Raw genomic sequence first — 12570 nt, 5'->3', positions numbered from 1 at the left:
AAGGATAACCCTAACCTTAAGAGATTCTGATCGGTCAAAAATTTGACGTTCAGGAAGGCCATGGACATCGCTTTGTCCATGGAACTCACCAACAAGAATGCCGATGACATTAAGGTTAACGGCAGTTCTGTTCCAATCAGATCAGCTCAGTCCACCGAAGCAAGATCTGCAAAGCCTTTGGCTATCAAGGAACCTTGTTCTCGATTTGGACGACGAAATCATGTACCGGCTACTGCTTCGCCAACGAAAAGGAATGCCACAGCTGCAAATGAAAGGGCCACTATTCAACTGTATACCGCTCCAAAGAAGCCGCCAAAGAGTCAAAAGTCAAAACCATCGAAAGGGCGAAGGAAGAAGGGGAGATCCAAGGACGTCAAATATATCACTACTGAGTACAACGATGCTATGCTAATGTTTTAGTTGGATCACGATTCCGAGCCACCAGTCATGCTTCGAACCAAGACCCAAGGCGTCAATATTGACATGGAGATAAATACGGTGCCTGGTGTCTCGGAGCTAAAGTCAAAAGATATCAACCGCTATTTTAGTCCACGAATGTCACTTTCCGACCGTATCAGTATGCCAAACCAAATTCGACCCTGAGGTAAGTTTTCTTCGCAATTACTTTTATTTCTACCACCTTTGACAATTAATTCTATGTGGTCAAGAGAAATGAGCGTCCATTACTTGGACGTACCTTTTTCTGCTAATCTTAATTTAAACTGGAAGATGTGGTTAATTTGTCTCCGATGGTTTGCACTCAGAGGCTCAAACTTAAACAAGTACTTCCTAATCACCCATCGTTTTTAAGGACCAACTGGTTTGTATTAAGGACCGATTTGCCAAGCTTTCTTTACGGCAAGAGGCGAAGCCTATTTTCAAAAAAACCCGAACAATTTCGTTTACATTACTTCTACCTGTTGAACGAGAGTTATGACGCCTACAAGAAGAAGGGACTTAAATTCCCAAAATGTCTGATTGGGCTACACGAATTGTACCAGTTATTAAAAAGAATGGGGAGGTCCAAACCTGCGCCAAACGCATATGAGACTATTCTTAGAAACACGTCTGATGTATGGCATGGAAGACGCGGGAGACGACGAAAAACTCAGGGGGGGGGGGGACGATGAAAGACTGGGTTGGGACGAAATACTCAGGGGCGGGCAATGAAAGACTCAGGGGGGACGATGAAATACTGGGGGGGGGCGAAAGACTTAGGGGGGCAAAGAAAGACGCGCGGGGGAAGGTGAAAGACTCGAAGTTCCGTCTTGGCAAGAAGAAGTGTGCATACCTGGGTCCCAAAATTACCAAGAATGGAATTCAGTCGACAAAGCGGAGAGTACTGCTTGCTTTTTTAATCGCCGATCTATAGATCGTTGTCTTAAAGCTTTTCTTAGAAAGTATCCCAACGACCCTTAGAAATGATCGTTTCGCAGAGAAGGTATTTTTGTGAGCTATCCCGGCCAAGGGCGTATCCAGGATTTTATTTCAGGGGGGGTTTTGAGGAAAAAATTTCAAGGGGGGGGGGTGATTTGTAACAAAGAACTGTTTGTCATACGGGTAAAGTGGGGGCTTTCCGGAAATACGAACCACGTGACGTCACTTCCGGTGACCTTGAAAATTGATATGACCTGATATTGGTATCATTCGATTGGTCTCAACGTGCTCTTACCAAATATCGCTAAATTAACCTTCAAATCTGAACCAAACGGCGTATAAGACTAAAAAAGTAATTTTGTCTTATACATGTAAATTTGGGAGGGGCTCGACATTAGTTTTTTAATCTTATACATGGTTCGTATTTCCGGAAAGCCCCCACTTTGACCCGTAAGACAAACAGTTCTTTGTTACAAATCACTAACCTAATTAAAAAATACCTTGACCCATCGTGTACCTTATCACATGCTTATTTTGTCATGGGCTCTTTGACTAGTAGGACATCCCAAAATCCGGGGTTGACGTCGGTTGGACGTTAAAGGACGTCCAAATGTCCGGTTTGTCTATAGCCGTAGTACGTCCCGGGGACGAGTTTTCCGACGTCCAACGGCGATTACGGCGGTCGTCCCCTGGATGTCTTTCAATAAACCCTAGAGATGTCTTTAGGCCTTTAATTTGGTTCAATCATGGCTCAATAGGGATGAAACTAGGACGTTCATTGGATATCGTATTCTGAACAAATAATTTAAAAAGCCAAACTTTAAAAATTTTATTCAAAACATTAAAATACAAGATAATGGAAAAAATCCAGCAACAAGTGTACAATTTGATTGTAATAACACGAACTCTGCAAGTATTAGCAGTTAACATATAAATTACAAAACTTATATAGTTATTTAATTTTTATATAAAAAATAAATTTCGAACTAAACTATTAAAAAAATTAAATAACCTTCCTTATACAAATGTAAAAAAAAATTAGTTTTATTTTTCTTCTGATTTAAAAATTAAGCCATTTAACACTATTCCTTAAAAAAAATTAAGACTATCGGATGAAAAATGTACTCTAGGAATTACCGTTTCTCGAAGCTTAATTTTAATATCTATCCAAATCTTACTTTTGGAATTACAATTTAACTATATAAAATATCACAGTATAAAATAAAGGTTTAGGCGAACCGTTCAGTGAGAGTAATGAATAATAAACTTAAAAAGTTAAATTGAAACATTTACAGGTCCAAAATGAACTTTAAAAACAGCGAACCTTCCCTAACATTCGGAGAATTCAACGCAAATCTTACTTTTGGAATTCCAAATTCAATTTATAAAATATAACAAAATGAAATAAAGCTTTAGGCGAACCACTCAGTGAGAGTAATGAATAATAAACTTAAAAAGTTAAATTGAAACATGTACAGGTCCAAAATGAACTTTAAAAACAGCGAACCTTCCCTAACTTTCGGAGAATTCAACGCAAATCTTACTTTTGGAATTACAATTTAGCTATATAAATTATCACAGTATAAAATAAAACTTTAGGCGAACCGTTCAGTGAGAGTAATGAATAATAAACTTAAAAAGTTAAATTGAAACATGTACAGGTCCAAAATGAACTTTAAAAACAGCAAACCTTCCTTAACTTTCGGAGAATACACTGCAAATCTTACTTTTGGAAATACAAATTCACTAAACTATCCACGGAACACATTTAAGCTATAAGTCCACCATTCAGTGAGAGTGAACAAACAGGGACGGCCCAGATATATAACATTTCCCTATAAAGACCCCCAAAAAAAGTGTTAGCGCGTTCAGCAGCGTTGCCAGGCAAATAGTTTTTATCCTGGTGATTCCAACGTCATAAACTGGAAACTGATTTTTAACGGTTTTAGCGGTTGTGATTTGAATTTTCAGATTTTTGTTTACAAAGGAAAACCCAAACGTCGCTCATAACCATCCATGTTATCACGTTAAATAACTATATAGTTATTATTTTAGTATAACTGGTATAGTTAAATGATATTTGTTCCACCTCCGATTCTAAGATAGATTCTAAATTATCTCGGAAATTATTCATCATCAAAAAAAGGTAAACAAATATTAAGTCTTGGTACAATCATGTATATTTATGAATAATACTATATTATGATAACAATAATTACCGTAACAAATTTGGGAATTGCTTTCAGACGGTAAGCAGAATATTTTACTATATGTACGATCGGAAAAGCTCAACATTCTAAATTTTTACGACGATTAATTTAAAAGACTAATATATTAGCACCGCATGGTAATATCGTGGTTCAACTTTTAAATTTCAAGTAAGCTTCTTTCCCTATTTTCTCTCCCCCCCCCCCCCCCCGGTTATTTTGAATCACCAGCCTATACAAGCATTTCCTGTTATGCCCGCGAGTACCGCTAGAGTGCGTCGATGCTTGTTCTTTTTACTTTTTTCCCGGGCCGGACCGTTCCTGTTGTTAATTAGTCCATGGAGTGAAGATGAATAATCCATAAAGGTAACGAGTCCAAATAGACTTTGATCAAACATATTTTCTTCCTACCTCTGTAAAAGACACATTAAAAAAATTGAGTTAAAATCATTAAAAAAATCAAACAGTTTTTTAATAAAATACTTACTCTTATGATATATTATCAGCAATACTAGAGATTACTATGTTATAATCTTTAACGTTTGTGTAGAACGCATTATGGACTTTATGGTGACCGATTCCAAACTATAGAGTAATGGCCTCGTACAAAAGAAACTACAAACTGGGCTACCAGTTATTTTAAAAGGACTTTAGCTCGGCCAACTTAGATAAGCTTTTTCGCAGTAATTGGCTGTGATTGTAGAAATAATTCATCAAATGTAAATAATGGAAATAAAAATTAAGAAAATAATAATATAAAAAAATATAAAAATTGAGAAAAGATAAAATTAATTAAATAATTAAGTAGTTTTGATTTAACACGTAATTTAATTAATTCACGTTAAATAAACTAGAAAATTTAAATAATAATATTCTTAATAAAATTAATATTTTGTGGTTCATTAATCATTATCAGCTCAAATACAAATACAGGTGAAACAAATTAAAATTAATTGCTGATAAACGCACCTCTAGATAGCATTGATGGACGAAACATTTCGGACGAATAGTGGAGATACATGCGACGTCGATTGGGCTGAATATCGGATGTCGCGAAATTGGTACTACGAGGACTATTCGTCCCCTTTTTAGTTCGTTTTATAACCTTGCTTTTGTTCTATCACGGCACGAGCTTTTCAGTCTGTAGGAAAAGATTTTCGGTCATAATTTCCGATAAATCGAGGATAATTATAAATGAAGAAAGTCAAGAAACTTCATTAGCAGAGTTTCTTAAAAACTTGTGCAGGGGTGGCGAAATGGGGTACGCAACTGCGTACGGGCGCAAAGATTATTGGAGGTAGTAATAACCGTCGATAGAAGTTGGTCCGAATCCGTCAAAGTTTTAGCCGATCGTGTTCAGTTTTTAGATTAACGGAAGCGGATTATACGGATAGTTATTCTCAAAGGGGGGCTCATGCTCTGTATCGCGTCGGTCGCCCGTCTTATTTCAACTGAAAGAGGAAACGCTGGTTAGTTTGACGTCACAAGATGTCGAGATGCGGGTAGACCTATTATTTTTAGCAGACATATATAACGGGTCTTTCTGTCTGTCTTTCTTGATTAAACTCTCTCTAGCTTTCGGAGTCTCGGTATATTATTTTTTCTACGTTTTATCCCGCATTTTTAAGAACCATTGTTTTAGCAAGGTTATTAAAAATGCTTAAGAGTTTCTTCATAAATATTATATCTATAGTTTCATCCGAAAATACACAATTTAATTTAAATTCAATATAGTCAGGCCCCTCTTTCCCATTGGGCACTCTGGGCACGTTCCCAGGGCCCCGCGACCGATAGGAGCCCGCTGGTATCTGCCAGATCATCAAACGATAACCGATATTTAATACCGAAAAACATTTATTTCGAAAAAATCAAACGATAATGACTGACTACAATACTGACTTGCTTATTAGCTATTGCATGCGCGAAGCTGCTCTACTCTCGCCCGAAAATCAGGCTTTCCGATTTAAGTTTCAGCTGATTAAACTAAGTTTTGAGAGTAAAAGTATTCTGAAAAGTTAAATAATTTCTTAACATAATTCCAAATGGTAATAGTTGTTTCGTCTAATATAAAATATAGCGATATAGTTCCGTCCTCGGTTCCGTGACATTCTAAATTACACAAGTTCTGACTTTTCGTCTTTAAGGAGCTTTGCAAAACTTTCATTCGAAACATTAATAAATTGTTTGGGTAAGTTTTTTATTGTATCTAAAATAATAACTAAGCCTAACACGGTTTATAATTGTTTAATGAGTTTTAAGTTTGTTTCGTATTATACGAATAGTATAAAGCTTCTGAGATTTTCGCTTGGAATTAGGGCCATGGCAGAGTAACTTTTGTGAATTATATTATATTATCTATTTAATGTGACTGTACAGAGTAACTTTTGTGAATTATATTATATTATCTATTTAATGTGACTGTAAAGAAATAAAAACAAATCTAGAACTTAATATTTGCTTATCGACTTTCTTTGTCTATTCTAACAAAATAGTTCTCTGGCAAGGTCATAGGGGCCCCATTATCCTAATGTGCCCAGGCCTCCAATAGGTTAAAGACGGCCCAGTATATAGTATGTAGAAAATGACACTAGACATTTTAGTTCAAACAAATTCACTGGCTAGGGATACCAGATTATCAACCGAATAGCCGCCAATTTTTTTTTTTGAAGCTCAAAAACGGTCGATTTTCCTAAAATCAAGCCAAACATTTACCGCGAATATTTTAAAATTAAAAGAAATTAATTTTAAGTAATAGGTTTTTGGCGCATGGCGGTATTCTCAGTATAAAAAAAATTGAAAAGCCCAATTCCCGCCAACAGCCAACCCAAGGTTCTTAATCATGCTTATTTATTTATTTACAGATAATATTTTCGAAAAAAAGCCCAATTGGCTGTTTTCCAACCCAATATGGCATCCCAGTCACGGGCTCGTTTATACCGACAACTTGTGAGGTCACATCTTCCCCCAAATTTCAGAGAGAGAGCAGCCCGCGTAAGCCAACCTTATTGTGCGCTTAAGCATTTTTAAGAACCTTGGTGTTAATGTAAATTGAGATTTCTATATATTTATTTTAGGTAATTAAATTAACTAATCTTTAAATACTTGGAATTGACATATTAAAACGATTTATAATTCCAATTCGCTATCGAAAACTATCGCTCTGCCCCTTTCGGTGGCCGTCGAAAACATCGAGAGTGTACCAAAAAATACGTAATGTAGTAATGCTTAAGCATGAGGCTTAATAGACGACTGATACGCAGTGTTCCTTAGCTCTTAGCAGGCGCTATAATAATCGGTGTCGATTAAACTATTAGACTATTTTAGCGAAGACGTTACGAACCGTATATTCAGCGTTCAGGTGCAAGGAAAAAAGTAACATCTCTAGTAAAGTATTTTTACTTGTTGTGGATACGTATTTTGTAACGAATGAGCTACATTAAAACCAGTTCAGCCAGCGAAGCTTATTGTATTAAAAAAAGTAACACGCGAGATTCCTCGATCAAGAATGGCGAGAAGCAAAAACATTTAGTTTTACTACAGTTATTACAAATAAATTGAATTTTCGGGCTCTTTTCATAAAATTTAAAATTTAAATTGTTAAAGTATAAATTGTTTTTCTCTACGCCACGAGCCGAGTTCAACTTTAATTTCTCGGCACGAACGATTTTCACGAGGCTCACCACAAATGCAGCGCCATCTTCTTACCTTTATCATAACTTAAGTAAACGTAGAACAATAGTAAGAGACACTATTATCTGGAAAAACCCAGTTTGCCAAAACTATATTTATCGCTCTGTGCTTTTCGATAAAAATAAGGAGCAAAATTACGGCCATGAGCAAAGCTACAGTGTTACTAATTACGATAATGAACTAAAGATGTAATTATATTTAATTTATTTCATAGTGTGTATAAGACCAAACACTCCCATTAAGATACGGATAATGGGTCAGGTTGCGTTTGGACTGCTTTCACCGCTGCTAAGAAAGGGTTAAAAGAGGTTATATTCTTTATTAGATATCAAAACGGATGTGATAAGAGAAAGAGAAGTGGATAGCTTCTTTTCAATTTCAAGCGCGCAATTTAGTTGATTGAATTGACGTTTTTCTACCACGAAGTTTAAAATAATACCATGAATAACCCATTATCTGTAAACGGACTGTTGCCAAATCATTGTGAAATCTTAACCCAAATTAAAAACCTAAAATCAATATTTAAAAACAAATGGGAACGGACTAGCTTAGTTAAACGAGTGTGTGTGGAAATGCTATGTAGTATATGAAAAAGGTAAGATTGCGTTTTATAGTTTACTCTAAAGCAGAAGAAATAATTCTTCATTAGCTTATAAACTTTTTATATTAAGAGCGAGCTAGAGCGAAACTATTTTCAGAATATTTATAGAATGGACTATTAAGGAAATAGTTCAGCATTTTTATGAACAATTCCAACGTGGGTAACATTTGTTTTCGGAAAATCGAATTTGGTAATTTTCCAAACTTCGTACGAAGTTTCAACACAAGACCAAGTAAATAGTTTGGAACAACCATTTGACTAAGTTCCCGTTGCCTTTCATTTTTTTCCTGACGTTGACCGGACACATGTTATTCAGATTCGAATTATTTTTTTAGTGAGGTCGAGTTTAAAGGCCAAATAGGACTCATCAATGATTGACAAATTTATAATATTAGTTTGGATAACGATGTTATGGATTTCCGTACGTGGACAGCAACTAAATATAACGTAAGAATGGATATAATTATTAATTGTTATTTTAAAACCATGACCAAAATTCATACCAGAGCTACTTATCCCAGCGTTTCGTGGTAAGGGACGAGAAAGATGGGGTTAGAAATCAAGCTTGAAAATCTGTCCTTGTGGCAGTTGCGTCACTAGGTGGAGGTAGATTTCTCAATCGGGTGCTACCATCAGTGAGCATGATACGTTTATACAGTTATTCATTCTCGTTAAAGAACTCATTTCTATACTTATTATACAATCTGTCCTTGTGGCAGTTGCGTCACTAGCTGGAGGTAGATTTCTCAATCGGGTGCTACCATCAGTGAGGATGAAACGCTTATACAGTTATTAATTCTCGTTAAAGAACTCATTTCTATACTTATTATACAATCTGTCCTTGTGGCAGTTTCGTCAGTAGCTGGAGGTAGATTTATCAATCGGGTGCTACCATCAGTGAGGATGATACGCTTATACAGTTATTCATTCTCGTTAAAGAACTCATTTCTATACTTATTATACAATCTGTCCTTGTGGCAGTTGCGTCACTAGCTGGAGGTAGATTTCTCAATCGGGTGCTACCATCAGTGAGGATGATACGCTTATACAGTTATTCATTCTCGTTGAAGAACTCATTTCTATACTTATTATACAATATGTCCTTTTGGCAGTTGCGTCACTAGCTGGAGGTAGATTTCTCAATCGGGTGCTACCATCAGTGAGGATGATACGCTTATACAGTTATTCATTCTCGTTAAAGAACTCATTTCTATACTTATTATACAATCTGTCCTTGTGGCAGTTGCGTCACTAGCTGGAGGTAGATTTCTCAATCGGGTGCTACCATCAGTGAGGATGATACGCTTATACAGTTATTCATTCTCGTTAAAGAACTCATTTCTATACTTATTCGTATTTGAATTTAGACACAGTTTTCTTGCATTATTTCATTTCAGAGTATTTTATGCGTCGTAAGTATACAGCCTATAAATATTATAAAAACTGCTAGCATTAAACCTTGAACTATACTACTCCTTTATAATTCTGTGATAAATATTTTTAAGGGAAAGGTATAACACGATTTATATTTATTCTGGTTCAGGGGTGACACTATGGGTTTAGTTCATGTAACTTAATCACCCGTACAATTGTAACTGACGACACTTCACAGTAGTCGTTTTGAATTTTCTTATCTCTATATTTTCATAACGTGTAATTTTTTTTCAGTATTGATATATCTACCAAAATTGACCGAGAACTTCTGAAAGATTGCTACCATCAAACAAATCCTACCCTTTTCGGTAAAGCTAATAAAAATGTTAAAAATAAACTATATTAATTGTTAATTTTTAGAAAAAACGCAGGATATTTATGTGGGTTTTGCAGTCATAGACATCGATCAGATTTCAGAAGCGGACATGGTTAGTCAAAAATCTCCTTTAATTTTGTTAGTGTCATTTAAAACATTTTGTTAGTGTTGAAAAGTGTTTGTTATTTTAGGACTTCCGGTTACATTGCTTCATGTACACTGTATGGAAAAACAAAAGAATGTCAATAACAGTTGAGAACCATCTCAACCCAATATTGCTACCACCGGAGCTCTCAGAATGCATGTGGAAGACTGACATCATCTTTCCAAACGCTGAAGAAATTTTTTCGTTTAAGGAAATGGTTCCCAATCAAGGTTACAAGTACCACAATAACTCGGAAATATACCGTATCGACAGGTAAAACTGAAATATTATATATATTAGAGAATTTTTTTAACTTTTCATTGAATAACGCATTCTCAGGTATATGTTTCGGCTATCGTGTCCTATGGAATTTTCATTGTACCCTCTGGATTCCCAACATTGTCTGTTCAAAATAGCTTTGAGTAAGTGATTGCAAGAGTTGATTGTATTACGTTTCAAAATATACATTGTAACCCAACGTTCTTAGTGATCAATGCGGACAACAAAGTGAAGCTTCATTGGAAAAATGACATGAAGAATGGTGGTATATTCTATTACTACGAAATTCAACCCTTACAATTTCGAATATCTAATCCGGTTCCGGAAGTTTTAACTGAAGTTTGGGTTACTGGTGAGCAATTGATCACTGTTAATGAAATATCAAATATCACGAAACTTCGCTAGCTGACTTGAGTCGAAGGTGGTGCGTTGGGTATTACTAGTTGAATAACAAGACCACCTAAATTAATTGCATTGAAGTATCTAGATAATTTAGCCCTAAGGTGTTGCCTGGCGTATAAGCCTAGCTGATTATTTATATTATTAATATTTTTATTTTTATTATATATGTTCTAGCTCGGAATAAACTTGTGTTTATCAGCTAGGTTAACCCAAGGCTGCACCTTAGGCTCAAGTTATCTAGCGACTTTAAATGATTTTAGATCAGGTGTCCGGGGTATGGTGGTGGCAAGCCCTATATGACACGCAAGCCAACAGCTCTCTAGACTAACTTACTGTTACCCTCAACAAGTTTTTATGGAAGCGAAAACCGAAGAACTTGAGCAAAAAACTATTTAACCAGTGGGGAGAGAACTTGGAAACTCCATGCAGAAGGAGTAGCTCCGAGTTTTCACTCAGTGCCACAAGCTGGATCCAACTCAGCTCATCTTGCTGAGAGAAAAAAGTGCTAACCACTTCCCAATGCAACCTTTATTGTAGGTAATTTCACCGAACTTCGAGCGAAACTCACTTTATATCGGCGGTTGACCGGCAGTGTCATAAACTACTACTTACCCAGCACTTTGGTCGTGGTCCTGTCTTGGCTGTCGTTTTACATTGACGTGGAGGCTGCTCCAGCCAGAGTGACCTTGGGCGTGACCGCTTTATTGACCATAACGACGCAAATGATTCAAGCTCGCAATGCTTTACCGCCCGTCCAGTACATCACCAGCTTGGATGTGTGGCTCTTCGCTTGCCTTAGTCTCGTCTTTGCGTCTTTCATTGAGTACAGCATCGCCTACTCGTACCGAACGCCCCCTGTCGAGCGCGTGTGCAATCATTACATTAGTTTGCGACCAAAAGTAAGTCTCATATATTTAGTAACAATTTAATGTAAAATCTAGAAACAACTATAAGTTATTGGAAATATTTTGGAAAATTGTTCTGAAACATTTGATTTCAAGTACGACATTTATAGTACAGTAACATATTACAAATGATCTTTCTTATTTCGGATCCGAGATGGAAAATGCTCTGATTTAAGTTAAAATCAGTTAATGCTTTACTTTGCTTCCTTCCTCAGTAATAAATATATAAGCGCTCATACCATTTTCTTATAGAATAACCCTTAGCACATTTTTTCAGCTTGAATTATCCCCACACTCATGTTTCTGCATAGTGTGTTTCCTTCTGCTGTCAAAACAAACACCTATTTGTTTCATTAAATTTGAAAAATTATGGCTTGAAACGTTACGGTTGTGAATATGTCATATGCAGCTGCCATCTCTAGAACTGTATGGCCACTAACAATTGTAAGAGAAAGCACTTCAGGAAATATCGATATTTGAATGATTTCCAGATATTTCTAGTCGTCGTAATATCTTAATGCTTTTTGTTACCTCAAAACTAATTCGGAAAGTGTATTACTTCTAATTGTATTCGTGGACTGTCTTGTACAGGTATTAACTAGATTAAAATCATGGAGACCCCTTTTGTACAATAAAAATTCTTTTATTAAAAGCTACGCTACGGCCGTTTCGACGCCCAGTCTAGCGTCGTCGTCAGGCAATTACATAATAGCGTTTTGTCGAGATTTCAGAAGAGTTGACAGTAGGCAGGGTAATAGTAGTTTGAATATCTGAACAATCTTTATATGATGCAGGGTAGTAGTAGATAGAGTGTGTACGCAAACTTTTTAACCCGTAAAGGCGAACTAAACGGCATATTTATAACGTATCTTGATTGAACATGTCTTTATAGTATAGAGCAATCTCGTGAGCAGGGCCGTCGATATTTTTGATCATTTTATTAGTAATTTTTTACTTTACGATTTCGATGGACTCTCTGATGTTTAGTCTAATTGGGTTATTTTCATTAGCGATTAATTTGACATTGTTGGTATCTATAACGTGTGTTTCTCCTTGGGCATGTTCTACGTTAGCTTTAGGTCTTTTTAATCTCAGATCAGCCTTATGTTCTTTTAACCTAAATGATAGACTGCGTTTAGTTTGCCCAATGTAGCCCATTGTGCAGCTACATGTTAATCGGTAGATGCCACTTTAGTCATACTTAGGTACTTTGT

The 12570-nt window shown here is 36.1% G+C and overlaps 1 protein-coding gene across 1 annotated transcript; it reads left to right on the top strand.

Moving 5' to 3' along the window:
- Positions 1-447: 447 nt before the first annotated feature.
- Positions 448-12130, top strand: LOC149959015 (glycine receptor subunit alpha-4-like). The gene is made up of 9 exons (XM_090167313.1): positions 448-577; positions 730-820; positions 9544-9617; positions 9670-9737; positions 9817-10043; positions 10110-10192; positions 10258-10401; positions 10989-11350; positions 11948-12130. The coding sequence occupies exons 1-9, from the start codon at positions 448-450 to the stop codon at positions 12128-12130; spliced, it is 1362 nt and encodes a 453-aa protein (XP_090023439.1).
- The last annotated feature ends 440 nt before the right edge of the window (positions 12131-12570 follow it).

This window comes from Leiobunum rupestre, chromosome 2, assembly GCF_980474605.1.
Source record: "Leiobunum rupestre chromosome 2, qqLeiRupe1.1.hap1, whole genome shotgun sequence".
Lineage (NCBI taxonomy): Eukaryota > Metazoa > Arthropoda > Arachnida > Opiliones > Sclerosomatidae > Leiobunum > Leiobunum rupestre.
The sequence above is the reverse complement of the archived record's forward strand: the minus strand, read 5'-3'. Positions and strand labels throughout refer to the sequence as shown.

What these genes read in the sequence shown, in the direction of transcription:
- LOC149959015 (XM_090167313.1), top strand. Translation starts at nt 448, where the DNA reads ATGCTTCGAACCAAGACCCAAGGCGTCAATATTGACATGGAGATAAAT. An exon ending in GTCACTTTCCGACCGTATCA is followed by an intron (nt 578 to 729) that starts GTATGCCAAACC and finishes TTAAACTGGAAG; the next exon opens with ATGTGGTTAATTTGTCTCCG. An exon ending in AGATTTCAGAAGCGGACATG is followed by an intron (nt 9,738 to 9,816) that starts GTTAGTCAAAAA and finishes TTGTTATTTTAG; the next exon opens with GACTTCCGGTTACATTGCTT.